Source organism: Harpia harpyja, chromosome 3 (assembly GCF_026419915.1).
Source record: "Harpia harpyja isolate bHarHar1 chromosome 3, bHarHar1 primary haplotype, whole genome shotgun sequence".
Taxonomy (NCBI): Eukaryota; Metazoa; Chordata; class Aves; order Accipitriformes; family Accipitridae; genus Harpia; species Harpia harpyja.
The window spans coordinates 56755071-56780609 of record NC_068942.1 but is presented as its reverse complement, the minus strand read 5'-3'; the positions used below and the strand labels follow the sequence as shown (position 1 = coordinate 56780609).

General features: G+C 45.3%; 2 protein-coding genes across 9 annotated transcripts in view; both read right to left on the bottom strand.

Moving 5' to 3' along the window:
* Window positions 1–15639, bottom strand: part of YLPM1 (YLP motif containing 1) — a 38775-nt gene extending 23136 nt beyond the window's left edge. For 4 of the 8 annotated variants that reach the window (XR_008234516.1, XM_052782732.1, XM_052782734.1 and 1 more), the window contains exons 1-5: window positions 14502–15638; window positions 9375–9617; window positions 8246–8440; window positions 6237–6979; window positions 780–3200 (exon numbers count right to left, since the gene is read on the bottom strand). Coding sequence is in view for 7 of the 8 variants with exons in the window: in XM_052782732.1 (XP_052638692.1) it covers window positions 780–3200; window positions 6237–6979; window positions 8246–8440; window positions 9375–9617; window positions 14502–15557 (4658 nt within the window). In the remaining variant the exon portion in view is untranslated. Of the gene's footprint in view, window positions 1–779; window positions 3201–6236; window positions 6980–8245; window positions 8441–9374; window positions 9618–14501 lie in introns of all 8 variants that reach the window. The other 4 variants (XM_052782730.1, XM_052782731.1, XM_052782735.1 and 1 more) reach the window with 2 other exon arrangements.
* A 5251-nt stretch (window positions 15640–20890) lies between these two features.
* Window positions 20891–25506, bottom strand: FCF1 (FCF1 rRNA-processing protein). Its single transcript, XM_052782729.1, has 7 exons — window positions 25380–25506; window positions 25130–25201; window positions 24459–24607; window positions 23951–24023; window positions 22951–23038; window positions 22406–22500; window positions 20891–21119 (listed from the first exon to the last, which is right to left on the bottom strand). The coding sequence occupies exons 1-7, from the start codon at window positions 25412–25414 to the stop codon at window positions 21071–21073; spliced, it is 561 nt and encodes a 186-aa protein (XP_052638689.1). The 5' UTR covers window positions 25415–25506; the 3' UTR covers window positions 20891–21070.
* Between the last annotated feature and the right edge of the window lie 33 nt (window positions 25507–25539).

Below are 25539 nucleotides of genomic sequence, written 5' to 3'. Positions count from 1 at the left end.
CATTTAATGCACTTAAACCCATGCACCAAATTGCAAAGATAGCATTTGGACAGATGATATGTGCTCCATTCATTCTACTATTACTAAATTTACTGAGCCCTAGGATGTTTCTGATGTTTAAGAGGATATTGTGTTACTTAGTTCGAAATAAATACCTATTAAAGCCTTATGGAGTCTAATAGTTGCTTTCTCAAATGTGGTCTTGGTGAACTCTTGCATTCATATCCTCCTGACTCTTATCACTGCTGTTATGCTGATCCTCAGAACTAAGATCAACCAAACTTGACAAAATTATTCACTGACGATGCTGGATTTCAAAGGAGGGAGCATTGTGAAAAGAAAAAAGAAAAAACCCACATATGCTTTAATTGAAAAGTAAGCCGTATCCAAAAATTAAATAGGTCCCACTGTGTGAATTAAGAACCACATTAATGTAGATCTTGACATATAAGTATTAAAAAGCAGTTATCAACAAGCTCATTTGAGGATAACAAAAAGATTGGTCAGGTGATGTGGACAGATGTCTTCCTGGAAAGTAACAAACAGGGAATACCATATCCATGGGGAAAGGGACAACCATCTGTTTAAGAAAAAAAGTCAATCCACAAAAGCTGTGATGGAGGTACTCCAAATAACTTGTTCCACATGAGCTCCCACTATCATGCTGTGGCGAAAAGAAATGAAGCCATTACCGCATAAATCAAGGAACGAATTAGGAAAGGAGCACCATCTCCACAGAATGGAATTCCCACCCAAAGTGACAGAACCAGGCAACTCACCTAAGCATTTTGAGCTCCTGGGCAGCCTTCAGAATTATCTCATGCTGTCTTTGGCTAAGGACCATCACTCCTCCCAAGGACTGGTCAGAGTCCAGGTTTGAATCTGCTCCCAGCATATCAGAGGAATGTGAAGGTGGAGGAAGGGATGAATCTGAATGATCATCTAAAGACCGCAGTCTGTCTCCATCATCTGGATACCACCTATCTGACAACCGTTCCCTCTCCCAATCAGTCCTTTCAGGAAGGTAGTCTTGCTTCTCCCGCCATGTGTCATATCTCTCTGGATACTCTCGAATCCTCAGCTCCCCCCTGTCTCGGAGGTCTCTGTCATAATGATCTCTGTTCCTGTCCTCCCTCCACCTATCTTCATGGTATCTGTCCAGAGGTGAAAGAGGTGGTAATGGTGGTAGAGGGGGGATATCCAGGTCACGATTCCCCATTTCTCTGTCATCCATAGGTCTCATGTCCCAGTCTCTATCCCATTCTCTGTCTAAATCTTGATCATAAATATCTGAGGATCTTCCAGACCTATCTAGATCTCTCTCGAGTTCCCTCTCTCTTGGTCTTTTCCAGTCATCCCACCATGAATCTCGTCTGTCGTGATCAGATGATAAAGGAGGTAGTGGTGGTAAGGGAGATAATGGAGGCAATGAATGGTGGGGTTGCAACCTGTCATCTCTGTCATACGCATCTACAGAATCATCCTGATAATCAGAGTTGTGATCTCTCCAGTATCGTTCTCTTTCCCAGTCATCCAATCGCTCATGCTCCAAAGCAGGGTCATCTTGACTATCTAAAGGAAATTCCTCCTGCATTCTATCATCTTCATGACCCCAAGAACCCCTGAGTGTCTCATCTCGATGGTATGGAGGCAATTTGTCAGGATCATCTCCTAGGTGAATGGGTTTATCTATATTGCCTGTTTCAGATCTTCCTGCTTCCCTCTCGCGGCTACCTGCCCTCCTGATGGGACCCCTCTCCCGGCTACCTGCCCGCCTGACTGGGCCCCTCTCGCGGCTACCTGCCTGCCTGACTGGGCCCCTCTCGCGGCTACCTGCCCGCCTGATGGGGACCCTCTCCCGGCTACCCGCTCGCCGCATGGGTTCCCTCTCCCGGCTACCTGCCCGCCGCATGGGCTCCCTCTCCCGGCTACCTGCCCGCCTCACTGGGCCTCTCTCCCGGCTCCCTGCCCGTCCCCTGTCCCGGCTGCCTGTCCGCCCAGCTAGCTCTCTGTCTCGGCTAGAGAATACCCTCTCGTGGCTATCTGACCGTCCACCCAGTCCCCTCTCTCGGCTGCCAGACCGTCCATCTGGCATCCTCTCCCGGCTGCCCGATCGCCTATCTGGCATCCTCTCCCTGCTGCCTGCTCTCCTGAACATACCCCTGCCACGGATGGATGCCTGCCTAGCCTGCCCTCTGCCTCTGTATACATATCCTCTGCCACGGCCATCATCCATCCTGCCCATTCCCCGGCCATGGCCATCGTCCATCCTGCCCATTCCCCAACCACCATCCATCCTTCCCATACCCCGGCCACCATCCATCCTTCCCATCCCTCGGCCACCATCCATCCTTCCCATCCCTCGGCCACGGCCCATTCCCCAGCCACGGCCATCCCCCTGCCCTCTGCCACGGCCATCATCCAGTCTGCCCTGGCCCCTTCCTCTGCTTACTGGTCCCTTGCCTCTATCTTCATGCATAAATGGCCCTTTCCCTCTGCTTTCTGGTCCAGGTAGGCCCTGGGTGCTATCTGAAGCAATCAACTGGCCGTCTGGTGAATCCAAATCCTGATTTCCTGTTACAGGGGTTACTGCACCACCTGTTCTTGCAATACCTGACTGCAAAGCTACAGGGTTACTGGAGAGGCATGTTGATTTCTGGTTCTGAATAGGTGGAGTAGGGGCTTTGGACTCTTCTACTTGCTGGTTAGGATCATGTGAACTCCACGTCCACTTTTTGGGAGGGTCTGAAATAGTTTCTTTGACTTCAGGTTTCGATGGTTCCTGTGGAGTGTTTGTCAGGTCCTCATTTGGCTCAACGGGACCTGCACTCTGTGCATCAGGAGTAGACTGTGTTCTGCTTACAGTCTGCTGATTGCCAGCTACATCTGTAAAAGGTTCTTTGTTTTCTGACTGTGAATCTGTCTGTGACTGCTGCTGCTGCTGTCCCAAATGAGGCCTGGGCCCCCTCCACCGTGGACCACCAGGTCGGGAACCATGTCCATGTGATGCATTTGTCGAAGTATAAAATTGTGCTGCTGGTCCTCGTGGGATAGTCCCCCATCTACTTGAAGACTGTCCATCTGTATTCTGTCGGTCAAAACGTGACCTGTATCCTTCTGAGCGCTGGGAGTCAAAACGAGGCCCTCTCTGTCTCGAGCCTTCAAATTTGTCATATCCTCTTCCTCGAGGTCCATCAAATCTATAGATGACATAATGGCAATTTTATTCAAATGAACAAGTCAAGTTAAAATACTCTAAGAGTTTCATCCCCCCCCGAAGTCACTTCTAACTGATGAATCCTAGTGTGCCTTAGGATCAATCCCTACTGAACCAGTGCAGAAGCACAGACATGTTCTTCAATATTGTCCACTGAAGACCAGTTTAAGCCACTTGCAGGTTATGTAACCCTAAAAGGAAATTTGGCTTAAGTATCTCAGGACTGAAACCTGACTGACACAGAAAGCTGGCACTCATTTGAAAAAAAAGCTTTCAATGTTTGTTAACGGAAGTTTTGTTGCAATCAACAACTCTCGCTGAACTTTTGTTTTGATAATATGCAACAAGCCTACTTAACTATGGTGATGAATGCTATCTAGAAAAATCTTTAAATATAGATCCTTTCAGAAAGTGCAACAAACTGTGATATCGCCCAGTTCCATGCAAGATAATATGCCTAAAACAAATATATTTTTATTGCATCACTTTTTAAATTCCTTTTGAGAGCACTTAGAACTGCTATTCCTTGAACATGAGGAAATAGGTCAGGCAAACTAATGAATAATTCATGCAATCATATTTATCTAGAACAAATTAAATTCATTTTACACAAAACAGAGAACTCATGTCTGAAGTCAAGTTGCTTGGATGTTTGGGATTCACAGTTGTGTCTCACTGGATGGGATCAGGAAGGCCAAAGTGCAGCTGGAGCTGAACTGGGGAAGGGATGCAAAGAGTAATAAGAAGGGCTTCTATAGGTATGTCAGCCAGAAAAGGAAGATCAAAGAAAGCGTATCCCCTGCAATGAACATGACTGGCAAACTGGTAACAGCAGATGGAAAGGCTGAGGTATTCAACAACTTTTTTGCCTCAGTCTTCACTAGCAACCTCTCTTTCCACACCTCTTGGGTGGATGGACTGCAAGACAGGGACTGGGGGAGGAAAGTCCCTCACACTGTAAGAAAAGATCAGGTTCATGACCACCTGAGGAACCTGAACGTACATAAGTCTATGGGACCTGACAAGATGCATTCCAGAGTCCTGAGGGAATTGGCTGATGTAGTTGCCAAGCCACTCTCCATAGTATTTGAAAAGTCATGGAAGTCAGGTGAAGTCCCCAGTGACCGGGAAAAGGGAAACATTGCACCCAATTTTGAAAAGGGTAGAAAGGAAGACCCTGGGAACTACCAACCTGTCAGCCTCACCTCTGTGCCTGGGAAGATCGTGGAACAGATCCTCCTAGAAGCTATGCTAAGGCACATAGAGGACAGGGAGGTGATTCGAGACAACAAGCATGGCTTCACCAAGAGCAAGTCTTGCCTGACCAACCTAGTGGCCTTCTATCACGGAGTGACTATATCAGTGGACAAGGGAAGAGCTACAGATGTCATCTATCTGGAATTCTGTAAGACCTTTGACATCGTCCCCCACAACATCCCTCTCTCTAAATTGGAGACATATGGATTTCATGGATGGGACTGTTCAGTGCATGAGGAATTGGCTGGATGGTTGCATCCAGAGGGTAGTGGTCAACAGATCAATGTCCAGATGGAGATCAGTGACAAGTGATGTCCCTCAGGGGTCTGTATTGGGACCAGTACTGTTTAATATCTTCAACAATGACATAGACAGTGGGATCGAGTGCACCCTCAGCAAGTTTGCAGACAACACCAAGCTGAGTGGTGCAGCTGACACACCTGAGGGATGGGACACCATCCAGAGGGACCTGGACAAGCTCGAGAAGTGGGCCCATGTGAACCTTGAGTATGCAAGGATAGACACAACTGAACAGAACAAGACTGTTCTTTGATTCAGTAGACATCACATCAACCCATCTTGAACTAATGACCAGACAGAACAGATGTTGTTTTTGCAACTTGATACCATGTCAAGTATGAAAGAAAAATATTCCAAACCCAAGATCTTGGATTAAGCCATTAGCAGGTATAAAACCACATAAAAGACACGGAACACTGGCTTTTAGAGTAGCTTTACATTAAGACAGCAGGTCATCCACCTGATAAAAATGAAGTTTTAAATTTGAGCAAAACTGTACCTTACCGAAAGATAAAGACAGCAACCTTCAAAACCAAGACCATCATGACGTAATGCAAAAGAAAAAGTGGCAAAGAATCCTAATGCTCAGATCCTAAGGCTCAAATCTTCATTTCTTTCCTTCTCTCTTGTTTATAACTGTTTGAATGCTAAGTAATGCTACATGTGTAGAAAACCATTGACTTGTACTTAAGACAAGCACTATCTCTCTCATCAAACTGCCATTTTGAAAAGTGCACTGAATAGGACAATCATATAGCTGGAGAACTCTCACACTAGAAGCTAAAGTACTGGTGAACAGCTTTGAATTCTCATATCTTTCTGTAATACATGTTGGATTACAAACTTTATTGTTTCTAAAAAATAAATAGCATCTAAATTGCCAGTAATTAGCTACATTGGTATATTCAGCTGAATATCTGAATACTTTCCTCAATCCCTTTCAGAATGCCTACATTAAATTGCTACCACATAGAGCAACACCTGAAAAACAACCCTTCAACATTTTTGCTTTAGATTATCCTAAACCGTGTTCCAAGTACCACAGACAAAATGCTGGGAATTTAAATCACTTTTCATATAGGATCACTCTTTCAAGTGTGAGTTATCTTCAAACTAAGGACAGCAAAGACATATCAAATATTTACAACAGCTTTCCTGTTTTCACAAAAGGGATGTTATGTCTCCAGGAATGAAAAGGGTGCAGTGTGCCCAAGCATTTTACTAGAAAAAAAAAAAAAAATTCTATTCTAGATAATGCTCAGGTGAAAGGCATCTATCTATTCTTGCTTTAATAAAATAAATACAGAGCACGGTGTACATACATCAAAAACAAAACCCCAACCAAACAAGCACACTTCACACGACCTCAGGAAGATTTAAGAATAAGATACATATTTCATTTCTTAATATATCACTGAAAGTCTTGTAGCCTGGAACAAGTATAAATCAAAAACATCCTTACCTAGGGCCTCTGGGGCCTTCAAAACGTGCTGATCTGGGAGGATCAGGAAGCAATCCACCTGACCTCACTGGTTTATCCTGCATGGTAGGTGCATGAGTTGAAGACACTGCAGAAGTGGCTTTCAGTTCCCCACATCCTTGCTCAGATGAAATAGGGACAGTTTGTTTACTAAGATGACCTTGAGACTTTCCATGGTCTGAAGAGCCAAAGGATGAACTTACTTGAGAATGATAAGGTGAATAGACAGTTGAACTAGCTATTTTTGATGCATAGGTACCAGGGGTGGGAAGCAGAGCTGGCCTTGGTGTCTCAGTAGATTGACTGCTTTGAGAACTGGATCCTGAAGGGACGGAGGAATTAGATAACTGAGAAACAGAAGAGAGAGGTGGGGGGACCAGTGGAGGCGTAGTTGAAGGTAAAGTTGGAGGCATAATAGGAATGCCACCTTGAGTGGTTTGAGAATATGGAACAAATGGAGGTGGCAGCGAAACATTTGCAGGGTACTGATTCTTCAGATTTTGGAGTGAGCTCACTTTCTCCTGCAGATGGGACTGAGTAACCTTCATCTGTTCATCCCATGCTTTCCACTGTTTCTCGTACTCTTGAAGCTGGTCTTTGTGAGGGTAGGTTTGAAGCTGATGCTGCCACTGTTGGTTCATTGATCGTTCCCAATCCTTATGAAGCTGCTGGAACTGTTTTTGCTGTGCCTCATAATGTCGCAGCTGCATGTCCACTGACATTGTCTGAAATGAGAACACAAGAATAGCTTCAAAATACTGTCTTAGTTATTTTCAGAGCCACGTATTTCGGTATCACTTGTAATATCACAATTTCTGACTTGGGCAGAAGGTTGAGGAAGAACTACATTGAAACAAAAGCAAACATAAACTGTGATGTCTAAAGTCATTGTGACAACTTACACATTTTATAACTAGAGGACATTTACGTATAAAAGTTTTTTTTGTGTGTGTGTGTGGTTTTTTTTTTTTTAAAACAGGACAGCTGAAGAAAGCTATAATAAAAGGGCTCCAAGCTGTATTATTACTGGATGCTAACAACAGCTAAAGCCGAGATCAATCTTCGTGCTTTCAATATATACAGTACATGGCTATTTCTCAAGGCTTCAGTTGCCGTTATTAACCTGCTCAGCGTTGCTTCGGTTGTCAGCACTTATTTTTCTCTAGGCCTGTGCAAATAAGATCTGGCAAAATGAGGCTTCTTTCAAGGCTGTCTTTCATTATGTGTAGATACAGGTCCTAATATCCATGACTTGATCTTGTCTGAGATTTTCAGGGTTCACACTTAAGAGATTTTTTTTTTTTAAACAAGCAGACAGCCCAAGCTACAAAGAAATGCTTAATGTACAAACTCCACCAACCTAGAAAAAGCTGACTCACCTCTCTAATACAGTAATCAAATTCCACTTAAAAGCTTAAAGGTTGCAACTGATATAATTATCCAAACTTGTTATTAAGACTTTTTATTTTATTTCACTGATTATTTGAGTAAAAAATAATGTGAGACTGATTTTCTTAATTACTTTAACTGTGTATTTTTGGCAACTATGTTTACTTCATCATTGTACATATTTATTTTTGTACTACACAATATTGTAAAAAAGAGCAGCTACCAAATTACTCCATGCAATCATCTGCTTACTTGACCTTTCTTCTGAACTGTTTCTCCAGCAGTAAAACATTTAAAGCCAAGTAAATTCAATATTGTGTTCAGCTTTGCTCCTGTATCACCCAGGTATGTCTGAAAAATCTTAAGACAAGTGTAAAGTCCTGTATTTCTCATCCTGCTGAAGCTTCATCACCATCTGTCAATTCTTTTTTCATTCTGAAGTTGAGTGACAGTAGGAAAAGGGGATACAGACTTCTACCCAAGCAGAAAAAGTAGCTAAATGAGCCAACCATGACAAATTATTCAACTACTTGTTTTTCAGCAGACCATGAGTGCTGGGTTACCCAGGACGTATATCAAACACCATCTCCTTAGTGTTTCACCTGTAAGTGTGGAGGCTGTTGCATGATCTGCTGATACTGCTGTACTATCTGCTGCAGCTGGGCATGCTTCTGCATTATTCTCTGATATTGAAATCCAACCCGGTGATGGGGATGCTGCTGCCATTGAGCTGCTGCTGCTTGCAACTGCTGCAATCTCAAATCTTCCTCGGGGTCATCAGGCGGTTCAATATTGAGCTAGAGAAAAAGGAAAATGCTATAAATAAAGGAAAGCTCCTTCTGTCAGAAGAAAAACCACACTCGGTCACTAACCAGTCTACAGGAACTTTCTCAGTGTTCATTATTTTATCACTCTATATTTCAGTGTTCTGGCCACCCACAGCTTCTGGAAGGCTGATTTTTATTTAATTTATTCTTAATGTGAACAGCCTGATCTAAAGGTTAGGCTGATAGCAATTACAGTATTCATATATACAGAAACTACCTACAGGAAAGAGATTAATGCAGATCTCTTATCTGTTGCTCACAGCAAATATAATGAGACAACAGTGCTTTTTCATGGTGAGGTAAAGTAACTCAGAGTGCATTATTTTTGCCACTTGATACGAACGCACACACTGTAAGTTGAAGTGGAGCACATGCTGCAGGGTAATCTACTACCCTACAGTAATCTGTTCAAACATCAATCATGACCTCCATCCATTGTGTAGTAACTGTTACTAAGCATGCTGACAAAAATACCCTGTGCAAAGTTCTTGGCTTTCAGACAAGCTATAACACACAGAGAGAAGGGGAGCCAGAATTGGCAAACTGCCAGAGAGGAATAAAGAACTAGTGTCTTAAAGATAGCATTCCTCATCTACTGAGTACTTGGATTTTACGCTTAGGTATCACAATATGTTTCTCATAGACAAAGACGACAACGTCGGGGAAGGTGTGAGTCAAGCTTGGACTTGCTTGGTGCATGTGTGGGTGACTATTTAAGTCTATATACAAGGTGTGTATTTTTATTTTTTAAATTGGTGCAGCCTTAGCAAACGTTCTTTTAAGATTGCTTTACCATATTTAGTTATTGTTACACAGTATACACAAGAACTTGATGGCATTGTTTTCCTGTTTCTTTGTCTTATCTAGCACAACAAAAGGAGTGGCATCACTTTACAAAGCCTACCTGGGTTTCAGTGGATGGAAGAGAAGACTCATCTTCTTTGGAAGCTGGAGGCAGGGATTCATTAAGTGGAGGAGGTTCAGACTGCTGAGTTGAAGCACTCATTTTCCCTTCTTCAGACTTTGCTCTCTGCTCAGATGCATCCTTCACTACTGGACCTTTCATTTGCTGCTGTCCCTGAGCATGGGCTTTTGCCCTTTGCTGGAGGCTAAGCAGGTGCTGCTGGTACCAGTATTGCTGCTGTTCCTACAATAGACAGAAATTTTCTAAGACACCTTTCAAAGGAAAAAACATGAAAATTAATTCATGACAGTCACTAGAATCATACTCTAGAAATCTCTTTTGAGGGAGAACTCACTTCATCATCAACAGTATTGCAATGGATGTCAGAAAATTGAATCAAAATTCAGAAACCACTATGTGAGGCATAGTGCCTGCAGAAGAATTTATTTCCTACCTCAAAGACCTTACAACTAAAGAGCACAATAACAAAAAGCAAAAAGGTGGCCAATAAAAAGCCAAATTAGTACAGACATGTGATAAGTACCACATTTATTTTTAGTGCTTTTTATTCCTAACAACTATAATGATGAGACTAACTCAGGTAAAATGAAGGGAAAATGGAGGACTCATATGAGTAAGGGACCAGTAAAGAGAAAAAGGAGGAAACGTACAAAAAAGATGAAGAGGACACACAGAGAACACAGACATCAAGCAGAGTGAAAATGACAGCTGAGAAATTGTGGTGGAAACATTTGAATAAAGGCTGTGGAAAGGAAAAAGAACAATCAGAACCAGCATATAGTGAGTATTATTTATCATCTGAATTCTCATTAATTCTGATTCATTCAACAGCTGAAGAGGTAAAGAGACATGATTGCACCCAAAAAATTATCCATTTAAGAAGTGATCAACCTTTCAGTTTTGAACATTTCAGGCTAGAATTAGAGTACTCGGGACAGATGACAGTAGCTTCAAAGCACTGTAAGCTGACACCAACATAAAGAACAAAAGACTAAAGATAAGTATCTCAACACTTTAGTGGTGCATCTTAAAGAGTCCTGAATAGGAACCCACAGTTCTGTACCTTCTCCAATACAAGAAGTATCAGGCGTCAAATCAGACTAGCAGGACACAGATTTAAAACACACAGGAAGCAGCTCTTCACCTGACATGGCCTTGTGCTACCAAAGTCCCTGCCAGAGACCACTGCAAGGGCTAAAATTTTGTGGATTCAAGACACAGCTCCATAAGCTCATAGAAGAAAAATCTACAGATTTTAAAGATAAAGACACCAGTTGCAGCTAAGGCAGCTCCTAGAGTTTAGGGAAGTATCGCTATACACTTGATTTTTAAGTTATTCTCTTAGCCTCTGCTTTTAGTCACTGTCAAAGACAGAATGATAAAGTACTGTACTTTTGGTCTGACCTAGTGCAACCATTCCTGTGCTCTCATGCCAACTCCACACCACCTCTGAGAATCTGTAACTGCTCTACATCTTTCATATCCTCTGTTCTTCCCTTCCATCCCAGCACACACATTTAAGACAAGACACCTATATAAAGCCCACTCAGAAACGGAAAAGAATCCAAAAGATGCAGGTATTTTAAAATATAACTGTGACAACAACAAAGCGGTAGGTGCTGTCTGATGAGATTTCTCAAAACTGAACCATTCTGCCTATCTTAAAAGAGGTTTAAAAGAAGTGCAAGCTTCCTCCAAAAGCCTACCTCACGCTCAAATCAGGAATGATGTTTTCTATTGGTAGCAATCTAGCAGACACAATTAAACATGGAGCTGTATTTTTTAAAAAATACTTCTGTAAAGCTGTAACTTGGAGATGCGGTCAATGAAAGGAGAGGCTGTGTTGCTTGGACTTCATGTTGATCCTGCAATAACTCCTGCCAAGAATCTTTTTAACAAGAATATGACTCAGAAGAGCTGTTATGGCTTTGGGTGAAAGACGTGCATTTACGCTCCAGCATGGACTCTCTCAAAAACCTTCAACAACATGCTGTACTAAGTGCAACTTTCAACACCAGGGAGGAGCATACATCCTCAGCCATACAAAAGCTGATTCAATTATCCCTCTCAAAAGGCATTATAAGGTGATTTACCATGACGGTGCTGGATGCTATGCTTGGTGAGCACATGTTCTACTGCCACAAAACGGTTGTTTCCATGGATCCATTTTGTTTCCTCCTCATTCTACCAATTGGACAAAGGGCTAAAACTCATAATATGACCAGGGGTTCACACAAAGAGCTACAATAATACCCTGTCACCTATTTTTTGCAGCAGATGAAGTCAGTGACACATGTATTGCATGTTCTATCTGAAAAGCACGAGAAAAGCGGAAAGGTAGATTTCTACAGCTTAGTTTGAGCAAAACAGAAGTGCTAGCGTAGAAAATTCCTGATGGCAAAAAGTTCAGTTATTTGAGTGCTTATATCCTCACGATGACCGTCATTCTTCAAGTCCAGTTACAATCCTTAAGCCCAAGGAACACACCAGCATCAACATATGCCTTTTTCCAGCTTTGGCTGACCAAAAGACTATGCCTGTTGCATTTTACAGGGAACACTGAAACTGGCACTATCAGCTCCCGACCACAGGACATACCACCAAAAACATTAATGCAGAGCCCACGCCAAAAGACTACTTCAAAATGAATTTAGGCAACCGTAGGCCACAACACAATGCCTATTTTGGGGCACACTTGGTCTTTTTCTGGTAAGGATAGCAAAAGAATGGTTTAGCACCCTTTATAAAACAAAAGGGGGATTGTAAAGAGTGCAGCAATCTGCTGAAAGGTGACATGGTAAAGCTAAGGTAGCTTTAACAGATGTAGATAAATGCATATTTATGGGTACAGATGCACCCACAAATATTTGTTTACTACTGTAAATAAATAGCAGCATACAGTACCCAAATATCAGATGGACCATTAAAGAAATAGAACAGGTATTTTAACAGGACTTGACAAAAGATGCATCTAATTGTAGATAAACACAAGAATCCAGCAATTTAATCCAACTGTATACTCATGTAATAAGCTACCATAAACTCACAATATTGTCAAGGCAAAGACCAGTATCTTGGTTTTAGACAAGAAAGGGAAATAATAAAACACTAAGTCATGGCAAATTGCGTATTTTCTATGTTAAGAGAAAAACGCTGATCTATTTGGCTGCAGCCACTGTTACTGTGGGATGAGAACAAAAAGAATTGTTTTCAATTACCAGTTTAAACAAAGGCTTAATAGGATCTTATAAATTACAAATTACAGTATTTCTCTACTTGGCTTTTAATATCATCAGGAAGAAAGCATCACCACGCTTTGTCTTTCCTATTCCTGTTGTGTAAGGACTTGTTGCTCCAAATACTGTCTCATTTTACAGCCCAAGATAGCCAAAATCGTATCAACCTGTTATAACAAATTTATGACCAGCAAAGTACCAGATTCCTTTTGAATTAACACTGAATTGTGCATGAGAGTAAACAAACTACTCAACATAGAAGCTGTTTGTACAAACACTCATAAACCAGACAATGTAAACTTCAGCAGTATTCTGCCACTTCTATGTGTGCACCACAATAACGCACTACTTACTACTCTTCTGGAAAGGACAGAGTAGTTGAGGAACAATTAAATAACATTAATGAAGTTTCTGGCTACATAAGGGGGGAGGAATTACAGTTTCCTGTTCAATCTCAAGTTCAATAATTTAAGAAGTCATCAAGCAGCCTCAACACCGAATTAACATCACTTTTTACACCTGATTTTTCAAGGTTTTGGTTTTGTCATTAAAAAAAATTTAATGAGTCCCATTGCTCTCACTGTAAAAGATCAACTAGTACTGTCCAAAACCTTTGTAAAATTAAATTGAAAGCACCACTTTGCTAGGCAGTGATTAGTTATATGGTGTAAACTTAAAAACGATACATTCCCAAACATATTCAGGTATTGGTAGGAAATTAAAAAGGTGTCCCAACGATTAACAAATTTAAAGTGTCAGTGACTTCAATATGGCACAACAGGATTTTTGCAAACTTAGGTTCAAATCAGAATCCTAAGACCAATTTGCCAAAAATAGATATCTTTTAAACATAAATAAAGTCAATTTAAAGCATGCACTTCAGCTTTGTCCTTCCAGCTGGATCTCTACAAGCTGACCCTAAAACCATGCAAAAGCCTCAGTGAATCTGACTGACCTGTATACACAGCGGAGGACCTCAACATGCCTGTCTCTTTGTGCTTGCTTAACCTTAAGCAACTGGATTGTCCCTAACTTAATGCATTTGAATGGTCACGCCAAGTTCACTGGAACTGCTCACATTTAGGAAGTGAAGCACGTGAACATTTTGCAGACATTTTGGCCCTAACGTACACATAAAAAGCACACAGCATTAACAACATTTTTCACCTCAAAAGCATTTCAGAACATTTCCCTCCAACGCCCCACACAATTTTGTACTGGAAGATCAGGCACGTGTAGCACACAACACGTAAGTCTAAGCAAAGGGCAACCACGTACTACGACAGAAACACTTTTGCAGCTTTAACTATGTGTGGTAAGATTAAAACAGTCATAATTCTACACCAATCGGGCAGACAACTGAAACACAACCCCATGAGAAAACTAAATGAAGGAATCGCCAAAGACAAGAGGCACTCATCCTGCAACATGCACTAAGCAAACAGTCTGTTGCATCTCAGAACATGCTGGACGAAGTCATCAGAGGTTCGCTGCAGGTCGCCCACACACTGTACTTTGGAAAACAATTCTCCAGAGACCAACAAACCCCCCCAGGAAAATTAAATTCAGCCAGGAGTTAGACTTTTCCATAAACAACTCATTGGCTCTTGAAAAATGATGATCTGTTACGTCCCAACAAGCACCCCTGGATAAAGAAGCGCTTACGGAGCCTCGCCTGAGCCGCGCCATTGCCGGCCTTCCACGGGTTGCGTCCAAACCCTTCAAGTATTATGCAAATACGGCGTGTTTACTAACTGCCCTCGCTCGCAGACCTACCCGCCAGCAGCGGTTAATCGCCACCGCTGCCCCGGCGGCTCCCCGCTGCCAGCCGGGGCCGCGGGGGCGAGCGGAGGAGGCGGCGTTGCCTTACCTGGGGAGTCATGGTGGAGGGGTCCGGCTGCTCGGTGCCACCGGCCTCCTTGCTGGCGCCCTGCCCAGCCTCCGGCTGGGCAGCGGCGGGCAGGGGCAAGGACGGCTGGGGCGGGGGGAAATGGGCCTGCGATGGCTTGGCCGGTGGAGGGATGGAGGGCGCCAGGCCGGGCTGCGCCGGCTGGGAAGGAGAGGCCTGGGAGGAGAGCAGGTAGGGCTGGGGGTGCGCCATGTAGCCCTGGGCAGGAGGCGGCAGGTAGGGCTGGGAGGCGGTGGCCGGCGGGGGCTCCAGGTAGGGGGGCGGTGGCTCGGAGAAGGAGGGGGGCGGCTGGGAGGCCTGCGCCCGCGGCAGGTAGGGCTGGAGCGGCGGGGACTGGGCCGGGGGCGGCTGGGCGGGGGGCAGGTAGGGCTCCGCCTGCGGGGGCGGCAGGTAGGCCTGGGACGGGGGCAGGTAGGCCTGGGCGGCGGGCTGCGGGGACTGCGGCGGCGAGGACAGCTCCATGTCCATGGGCACCGGCGAGGAGGGCACCGGCTCGCCCCAGTCGCCGTGCCCGCCCGGCGGCTCCTGGCCGTCGCGCTCCCGGGCGGCGGCGGGCGGCTTGCGGCTTGGCGGCGGCGGCTCGCGGTGGGCGAACTGCTTCTGGTAGCTGCGGACCGGCGGCGGCACGGGCGGCGGCGGCTGCTGCTGCCAGTCGGTGAAGGAGCCGGGCAGCGGCGGCGGCGGCAGTCCCGGCGGGGGTGGCCCCGGCGGCGGCGGCGGCCCCAGCAGCACGGACTGCAGCTGCTTCTGGTGCATCTGCTGGAGCTGCTGCAGCTGCGCCAGGTGCTGCTCCTGCAGGCTCAGGAACCCCGAGGTACCGGCGGGAGGAGGCGGCGGCGGGGCGGCGGCGGCGGCGGGGGGCGCGGGGCCCGGCGGCGGGTAGCTGGGCAGCGGCATCGGCGGGACGGCGGGAGGCGGCACGCTGGGGGGAGGGATGGGCAGCGGCGGGGGCGGGATGGAGGTGGGCGGCGGCGGGTAGTGCCCCGCCGCCCCGTACAAGCCCCAGGCCGGGTACATGGCAGGGCTGCTGCTGCGGCGGCGGGAGCGGAGCGCGGCCCTTCCACAGGCCGCGGCGGCGGCGCGTGCGGCCCACGGCGCCTGCGCGGGCAGGCGCACCGCCCTCCCGGGCAGTAGAGCGCCAGCGGGGCGCTAGAGCGTCGAGCGGCGCCCCTCGTCGGTGGGGGGGGCGGCGCCGCCAGCGCGCCGCCTAGCGGACGGTTGCCGTCACTGCTGGAGGGAGGACGCTAACCCCGCGGCAGGGCGCATAGAGGGGGCGGAGGCGAGTCCAGAGCGCCGCTTCCCGCCCGCCGCCGGTCGGCCCGGGCAAGAGCGAGGCAGGCGACGGAAGGGAGCTAGAGCGGACCGCGGCGCGGGGCGGGGGCTCCATTTTGTGCAGCGGGGGCGACGAGCAGGCGGGTGCTGCCGCCGGCCCGCAGGCAAGGCTGTGTATGGCCGGCTCGGCCCCCGGCGGCCTTCCGTGGGCCGTGGCGCTACGGGGGCGGGGGCGCCGGTGACCTGGGTTACCCCGGGGCGGCGGCGGCCATGTTTCCGCACCTGCCCGCCGCTCCCGTCGGGGGCTGTGGCGCCACCAGCAACGGCTCTGGCGCGCAGCGGGCGTCACCGTGCTTCAGCCCCTACGCGGCTAGGGCAAACCCGGTGTCGGTGACCCGAGGTGCGATGGCAGAGATAATTAACGGTTGTAGCGGTTGAAGGGTGAAAGGCGCGCGGCCATAAATCCCGCTGAGCTAGGCCTTGGGAAAGGGCAGACGCAAAGGGCTCCTGCGGCCTCGCGAATGACGGCGCAGAGCCCCCGCATGGGGATGGGGGCGATGCCGGGTGCTCCAACCCCTAGAAACAACGTGAACGATTCTGGTTTTTTCAGTGAATATGCTGGTGATAAACCTGAGAGGAAAATTGTGAATGGAGCAGCAGATGTGTGAAATGCCTCATCCATTACAGAAGCAACTGCACTGAGGAGCAGGAAAGAATTTTTTTTCTTGTGTTTCTTGCTTGCCACACTGAAGCATGAGTTAAACATACAAATACGTTCTGTAGCCAGTTAGCAAAGACTTAGGCAAAGTGCTGAACTCCCATTGAGAAAAGACACAAGGGCTTGTGCGTATGAATTCTAGTAGCTGGGCAGTGAAGCCTAGTGGCTACTGTTTTGGTCAGCAGTGCACTAGTGTTGTGGTGTCTCACTGCTTGCCCTCCTTCCCAAATACAGAAAACCTGAGCAATTTTTCTCATGTTCAATCTCTAGTTCATGGCTGGCAAATCAAGGATCCCTGGCTAGTGGGGAAAGGCAGGTGTTGGAAGAAAAGTCCAAAGACCTTTCAGTCAAGAGAAAAATCAGGAAAACCAGATTGTTAGGCAGAGAAAAAGCTTTGACCTCTCTGCTGGAAAAGCTGGACTTTGTGTTCATCTGTTGTTAAATTCCAGGGAATCCACAGAGGTGATACACCATGAATCTGCAAGAAAAGCTTCAGGTAGTATGGACTCAAGTTATGAGATGCAAATCTTTAAGAAAACTATCTTAATTAATTTAATACACATAAAACTGTCTTTTCTATTCTTTAGTATCCTTTCCTTTCACCTAGAGGTGATTATTGATCCTTTTCCGTCTAGGGTGGTGCTCCTCTAAGATTTCTCTTGCAGTGAATATGACTTTTAGATAGCACTTGTACTTTTAGCCCTCACCTCCTCCACATTGTACATGTAGTTAACATTTATATCCCTGAGCTCTTTGGGCCAGTTTACTCACTAACTAAGCTTTTGAAAGTCTGTCCTTTCAAAATAGGGAATTCCTGTTGCTAACATCCTTTGATTTATCCTCCTGATTGATTCACTCAAAGTGAGTTCTCTTTTGATCAGTTTACTCAAGGTTATTTCCTGCAGGCAGGTCTCTCCCAATATTTTTGCTGTTTGTTGTGGTTACTCAATATTGTGAAGAAACCTGTTAAGTTCCCTTATGGGGAAATACATGTACTGAACCATTTTCAGTAGCAATTGTTTTCCAGCCTATGTTGAAGAGGCCAAAGTGTAACTTCCAAATAACTTGACAGGTGCTTTTGTCAATACCCAAATCTGGTCTGGGCAGCAGCAGAGTTGACTCCTGCCACCCAAGATACATTTGCTTTACCCAACATTACCTTGTCCTAAAGCAACCCTGTTAAGCCCACATTATGCCCTCATTCTTTTACAGTCTGTAACATTAATGTATGTCATCATGCTGCTTTTAGTTCATTTTTTAAATAGCTCATGCTCTTCCTGCTTCTGAATGTTATTCTACCAGGTTTCAGTTATCCCTCAACTAACCAGTGTCACATCTTCGATCAGCAGCTTAAGTTTCTTCACTTCATCTGGTGGTAACGCTGCAGCAATCTTGGGCCTTCTGGCCTGAAAGGAGTAGAAATTATTTTCTCCCATTCTTTGCATAACTTAAGACCTTCTTTTTGTGGCTTTTCTGATTATTCTGTCTTCTGAAGCTATGGAAACTGGCTACAGCAAAAGACAGGATGTTAGGGGGGAGGCCAGATTACCTAGAGTTACTTGAGAAACACTGCAGGCATCTGCTTGATATCTAACTCGTGTGCAGGTTTAAACCAACTGGGTCAGGAAGGAATTTCTCTTCTGGTTTGGACTGGCAGAGTTCTGCATTCATAGGAACATCAAAGCATTCTTGCTTACCAAACTCTTTCCTGTTACAATGATCTTTCCTCCTCTGACATACTCTTAAGTTGGATCTGAGGTTGGGATGCCATGGTATGAATGGAATAAATATTTTCCTCTGAACCAAGTGTCTGGTACACAGGTTCCCTGGGACTGCAGGGGAAGCAGTTGATGACTCAGGCAGTCCTCTTCTGTCCTGTTTCTCTTCTGACTAGGCTCTTTAAGTTAATACTCAAGTTTTTTCTGTCTTGCCGATTATACTCAACTAATGAAAATTTCCTGATGGGTTCACTCACTGCTAATACTTTCTCCTTGCTGTTCATCCTCCAACCCTCTTAACGCTTCTTTAGCAATTGCCTTATGCCTATTCTAGGTTCCTTCTCCTGTTACTAAAACAAAGTAGATCATAAGAAACGTTCATTTAAGGAGTAAAAGACTTCAGTAAATGGGCACATTTGCTTTGATTCCTACCCACAGTTCATACTAAATACATGTATTTTCATGAAGTCCCTCCAATAGGCATTCTGCTGGCAGGCAGACATTCCCCAAATTCATCAGGTTGCTGTGCCTTTGACCTCTTCTCCAGCACCAGAAAGACTTCTATCAAATATTACTATGAGTGTCCATTCCTTTCTTCTGCAGTCTCCTTCCATTTTGGTTAATTCAAGTGAAGTTGCTTGTACAGGAACAATTCTAGTTAACTCTGTACTTGAAGAAGTCTATCAAAACTAGAATTATTCTGAAAACTAAGTTACACAGATCTAATCCTACAACTGTTTCTCAGTCCTCATTTGACTAAACATGGTCTTCAAGTGTTCATGACAATACTTAAACATTTAGCTTAAAGAAACGTGACTTGGATTGAGAGAACAAAACTAAGCATATTATTTTTGAAATGTACAATTATACACCGAGCGTAAAATCTCAGGGTTGTTGGCTATCCTCTTCCTGGCTGGAGGTGAAGATAAACTTCAATTGTGATAGCTTGGAAGAGGCTATGTTTTGAAAGTGTCAGTATGCTGTTATTTCAGGGATGAGTTTAGTAGCTGTCCTGGTTTCAGCTGGGATAGAGTTAATTGTCTTCCTAGTAGCTGGTATAGCATTATGTTTTGGGTTCAGTATGAGAAGAATGTTGATAACACACTGATGTTTTCAGTTATTGCTAAGTAATGTTTAGACTAAGCAAGGATTTTTCAGCTTCTCATGCCCAGCCAGCAAGGAGGGGCACAAGAAGTTGGGAGGGGACACAGCCAGGACAGCTGACCCAAACTGGCCAAAGGCATATTCCATACCATGTGATGTCATGTCTAGGATGTAAACTGGGGGGAGTGGGGCTGGGAGGAATCACCACTTGGGTACTAACTGGGTGTCAGTTGGGGGTGGGGGGGAGCAAGAGAGCAGCTGCATGGTGCTTAGTTGCTGGCTGGGGTTAAACCACAATGGTAGGTGAGCCTGCAGCAAGCAAGAGATAGTAGGAGGGGTAAGTCTGATGTGTTCCCAAAATTTCCTGCACTATCTGTAGAGGCAGGGTGCTAGCAAGAAAGTTATTAGCATGTCAGGGCATTTCCCAAGGACAGGAAATGATTAGCAGATGAGAGGTACTATCTTCACTGTATGCTGTCCAACATACAGACAGCTGAGTTCAGCTATTCTCTGCAGCCAAACCAGTGTGAGGCACCACAGGATAAAAGCTCTATTAAAGTTTGGAAATTTTCCTAATTATACCAAGAATATAAATTTTCAGTCTCCCTCTTTACTATACCTCAACTATAGCATTTTGGCCAGGAAGCACACTTCGGCACATTGGCCCCTGGTGACCCTCATATTGTCTGTCATCTCACAGTCTTAAGACAATTCTCAGAAGAGCAAATTATATTGCTAAAAATTAAAGAGTAATTGAGAAGATAGGAGTATACAAGTTTATGGCTTTGAAATATTTTTTCCGCTGCATTTCTCCATGTGGCTTAACCATCTCTTTTCCCTCCCTCCTCTGACCACTTCCTTCCCTACAGCAAATGCTGTGAGACTCTCTTGATCTGCAGCCATTGCTCCGACTCCCCCCACTGACTCTGCTCCCAGCCCACATTAATAGCTTTCCCAGTTTGACACCTTCCTGCCACAGTTTGATACCTTCCTCCTCCTCCCTGACACCTAACAAAAGGGATAAGGCTTTGAGGTGCATAGATGCCAAGCAAACAAGAGGGAGAGATCTGTCCCAACCCAATCCTGCCCTCCCGCCACCACTCTGCATATAAGCAAAAGGACCAGGCTGCCAGCTAACCCAGTACAGACACGAAAATCTGAGCAGGATGCTTAACCAAACTTCATTCATTGTACAGTTGAATAAAAGCCCATCAATTCTGAATTAAAATCTTCCAGACCACTGGTCCAGAGAAGGCATGCCAACCGGTGCAGGTTTGACAGCTTTTCTCCAGAACGCAGGTTCCAATTTGCTCGTGGGACAGGTGTGAGGGATTTACCAGAGGAATAGTTGTCCTGCTGCAGGTGCAGCAATAAGAAACTTCAAAAATTTCTGTGGCTTCTTTCTCAGTCAGAGTTGCATCACCAATATTTAATTTGGAATGCTGAAATCACTTTTTCCAATGATCCCAGTGAAGAGGGAGTTAGGCATGTTCTGGGCACTGCTGTCCCCTTTTTCCCAGGCCAAGTCAGAACAAGGATGAATAAAAACAGACTCTTCCAAGTAGCTTTTTCTTAGAAGATCAAGGCTATGAAGTTAGTCCAATGTCACCCACAGTCCTATGAGCAGAGTCCCAGCAAAAAAGCAAGCAGGAGGGTTGGAACCAGAAGGACCCTTATCCTGGCTCAGAGTCCTGGCATTGATGGCTTGGCTGGACAGGTTAGAATCGAGGAGCTCCGTAATCATCTGGCATCCTCTCAATATTGTATCTGAGAAAGAAAGAGGGAAAACCTATGAAGACAACCTACTCCACATTGCTCCCCTCCCCATGCAGCAACAGGCTTGCAGGCAGACTGAACAACAAGAAGCTTTGTTGCATTTATATCTGCAGCTCAGATCTCCAGGAAGAAAAATATTACTCCTGAAAGTGAAAAGCCTTCATAAGGTTGCTGTTATCCTTCACCTCAAATCCAGAAATTGGGCATCTCAAAAACTCACCATCTCCAGAGAAGAAAAAAAATGGTGGTTTTGTAAGATCTGACTTGGGATTGAAGAGCAGACCACCACAAAGAATAAAACTTTGGCCATTAAACTTATGATTCATGGCCACAGTGAATAAGGGGAAAAGATGTTTTGAGAGAAAAATGTTCTGAGCCATGTTCTAATTACAGATCAGTTAAGACTTTACATATTTATAGCAATCAACCTTCTAATTTCTGATATATTGCTCTGTCTGCATGTTACTAGACTCGTTGTCTCCACTGCTAGCACAATTGCCTCCTTCCCAGTATCTCTCCCATCCCATCTGATGACTTTGGCCCTTTTCTCTCCACATCCTGACTTCTCTCCTTACAATGCTACCAAACATATCTACCATACTGTGAAACAATTTGGCATAGGTTCAATGCAAGATAAATCTTCTGGGCTGTACATTATGTATATATGACAAACAAAGGTGAGTAAAGTCTTCTTAGTCTAGGCTTTACAAGTACTTTGGAAGGAACAGGAAATGGATTTAAGCAAATGTTTTTACAGTAGATCACTGGTGCTATTGCATATAAAAAATTAAATATATATAGTGAGCCAGTACTTGCAGATGCTGGAAAAATCTGCTGCATTGAAATTGCTGCATTAGTGTCCTTCTGAGTTGGTTTGGTTTTTAGCTAAGAAGCAAATTCAATCTCTTAGCTGAGGTTACACAAAGCTACCAAACAGAATATGGAACAAGAATGGTTCTTTTCCTCGAGAACCTGTAGAATGCACTTGCCCGGTAGTCCTACTGCTGCTGCTGGTAAGCAAAACTGATCTATGGTAACACTGGCCTCAAGGAAACTAGTTTTCCGGGTAAAAGCAAGTAAACATGTAGACTGCAGTAAAAGTGGGTCTGCGACCAGTCTCTTCCCAGCAGCAGCTGTACTTCTACTTTTGTGCGAACACTAGGCCCTTTACTGCAACCTGCACTATAGACAATGCAGGAGAGAAATACCTGGTGATGGAGTCCCTGTCAGACAAGGATTGTACCAGGCAGTGTTCCTCCTTGTGGGGGGTCCCTTACCTGTGCCTGGAAATATACATTATAGGCACTCCTGGGATTTTTCGTATTCTCCGCTTGAGCTCTTTATCCACTGTGGCCACAATGTAACATTTGTGCTGCAAAAAAAGAGGCGAGTCAGATCGAACACCAGTGAGCCCGCAGAAAGGAAACAAAGCTGAGCAAAAGCTTCTGTTCTGTAAGCTCATTTAACACAAGAGGTCTACGAGTCATTAGCGAGGCATTACTACAACTTGTACAGAATTCCATAGCAGTCTAGTAACATCATTCTGCTCATCAAAACAGACTCATAGAAACATCCAAAGCCTGTCCAGCCTTCCCAGCTGACAGCTTTCTCATCCTAAGTGCTTCTTGATGCTGACCTATACAAGAAGAATGCTCAGAGAAGACTATACCTTGCTTCAAATAAAGTTGTGCTAGGGACTGAAACTGCCCCTTAGTGAGATTTTACAGTCACTTTGTGGGAAATTTAAGTCATCAGTAACTAGGAATGTTCAGGAATTTTTAGTATGTTAGCACAGTATTGAAAATTTCAGAAACAGAAATACCTGAGTGACCCTCTGTACCAAGCAGTCATCTGCATAGGTTCCTTTGTGCATACATGGCAAGCGTTCAAAACGAGGGTCCTTGGCAATTCTGTGGGGACATATAAGGCAGCATCACAGCAACCAGACCAGAGTGTACAGTAACACAGGACAGGGGAACAGGAATGCCCCTTTCTGTGATACACAGCACGTTATTCTCAAAACAAGGACTGAACGGATGGAGTGAATGGTACACAACAGTCAATTGTAATGAGGAGCAAAAAAAGAATGCCATTTATCTGGCTAGTTACTTGTTAGTTGGATTCAAGATCCCTACAATGTTAGGCTCTTGCCTAACAAAGTAATTTGAAAGAAGTTATCTGTTGGAAGAGCTAGAATTTCTGGTATCTCAACGTTCGTACCATGCACATCGGAACACTTCACCTCCTCCCTGAAGGGGAACATCAAAGCTGTTTAGGGGATGCACTCAGATACTTTACAACACAACAGGCCAAAATAAAAAGTAAAGAACAATACATCTGACTGGTACACCTGCAGCAGACAAAGTACATTGGACTAGTTTTCTACAGATCACAAAATAACCTGGCTCTAGATTATCAGCACGTGCTACCTACTCCTACAGGAATAACATGAGGCAAGAGTGAAAGGTTCGATAAGACTTGGGTCACTTCTTTATTTATTTTCAGAAAATTCTGTAATTAAAAAAGAAATCTACATACATATTGAGAAACAGGAGGAAGCATTATTTTGAAAGTCTTAGGGGAAAAAAAAGATTAACAGATCAATATTAGGCACTCATACCTAGCATTTAGTTTTTAAAAAAATCATCTAAAACTTGAGCCATCGTACTGATCTCATACAGCCAGAGAAATAAAACCCAGTTCGGGACTCTGCAACCACCTATCTACTCTCTAGTCCACAAGCACCATCACGGAAAGTGCTTTTCATTTATTTATATTAAAACATTAAGTTCTAGAAACAGAGAAGAACACCCTGCACCTACCTTAATGCCACACGGTACTTCTGTCCTAACTTCTCAATTTCACCCATTACACAATCTGTGATACATGGAATACCTACATGCAAAAAAAGCCTGTATTAAACCCAAGCAGTATGTCTTCACAGACCCCTACATATTGCCCACATGCCCAGGAACTATCATGGAACTCTACAACATTAGTTACAGTTTTAAACTTATGAGAACTGATAAAGTTGCAAAGTGATGAAATGTAGAGCCACTGAGTTTGACCATGCCATGGTAATTTTAGATTTTTAAGTTACTAATGCTTTACCTTTGCTGAGATTAGCATTTAAACCATTGTTTGACTGAAACCAGAGACAGTTCCAGGGTTACCATAGCCATGAACAATGAGCTCGATGATTATAGCACACATACTTTTTTCAAGATTTCTGTTATCCTCAGCTAGTGGTATGAGGCTGATAAAGCACATCACAAGCACACCATGGCACTACGTGGTCCGAAAGAAGCTGCAAGTGATGCAGACACTCACACTTGGCATAGAGACAGTCCATCATTGACTGCACTAGGTCCAGCTTGGCCTTGATGGAGAAGTTGATGAAGTTAGTGTCAACCAGGATGTGATAAGGGGGGCCCAACTGTGTATTATACTGGAAGAACAAGCAAGAGGGATGCTGGGGGCTGCCAGGAAGACAAAGAATTCAAATCAGTTAATTGCAATTAACAACATATCCAATCATACAACTTGCGCAGAATGAAAGAAGAGTAATTATAGAATCGTTTATGTTGGAAAAGACCTTTAAGATCATTGAGTGCAACCGCCAACCATGCCCACTAAACCATGTCCTGAAGTGCCTTGTCTACGCACTTTTTGAATACCTCCAGGGATGGTGACACCACCAGTTCCCTGGACAGCCTGTTCCAATGCCCAACAACCCTTTCAGTAAAGAAGTTTTTCCTAATATCCTATCTAAACCTCCCCTGGCGCAACTTGAGGCCATTTCCTCTCGTCCTACGCGCGGAAACAACACAAGGCAGCACGGGATGGTGGCCTGCCAGGCCTCCTGCCGCCTCCTAAACCCAATCCCTTGGTTTGGGGCACCATTTACTACTCCGAAACGCCCTCAGTTGCAGCCTGCAGCGTGGCCGGCCGGCCGGCCCTCCCCTCCCTCCCTCCCTCCCCAAAGCGCCGGCAGCACTTACACCTCCCGCTCCTTAATGGCACTCGGGTCCTCTTTCTTCTTCACGGGGGCTTTCGCCCGGTCCTTCTCGTTACTGCAGGGAAACACAGGCACTCCTGGCGGGGGGGGGATGGGGAAGGGCGGCCAGCGGCGGAGAGGCCTGGGCCAGGATCCCCTCCCGCCCCTCCCGAGCAGGACGCGGGGACGGCCAGCCCCGCGCGGCCGGCTCCGGGGCCCCGCCTGGGCCCGGGCCCAGCCGCAGCCACACTCACATGCGCTGGTCCCGGAGGCTGATCATGCGCTTCATGACCGCGTACTTCCGCGCCTTCTTCTGCTTCCCCTGTAAGCAGAGGGACACACAGCCGCGATGAGCTGGGGAGAGGGCAGGGCACGGCACGGCACGGCACGGCACGGCACGGCCCCCCCTGCCCG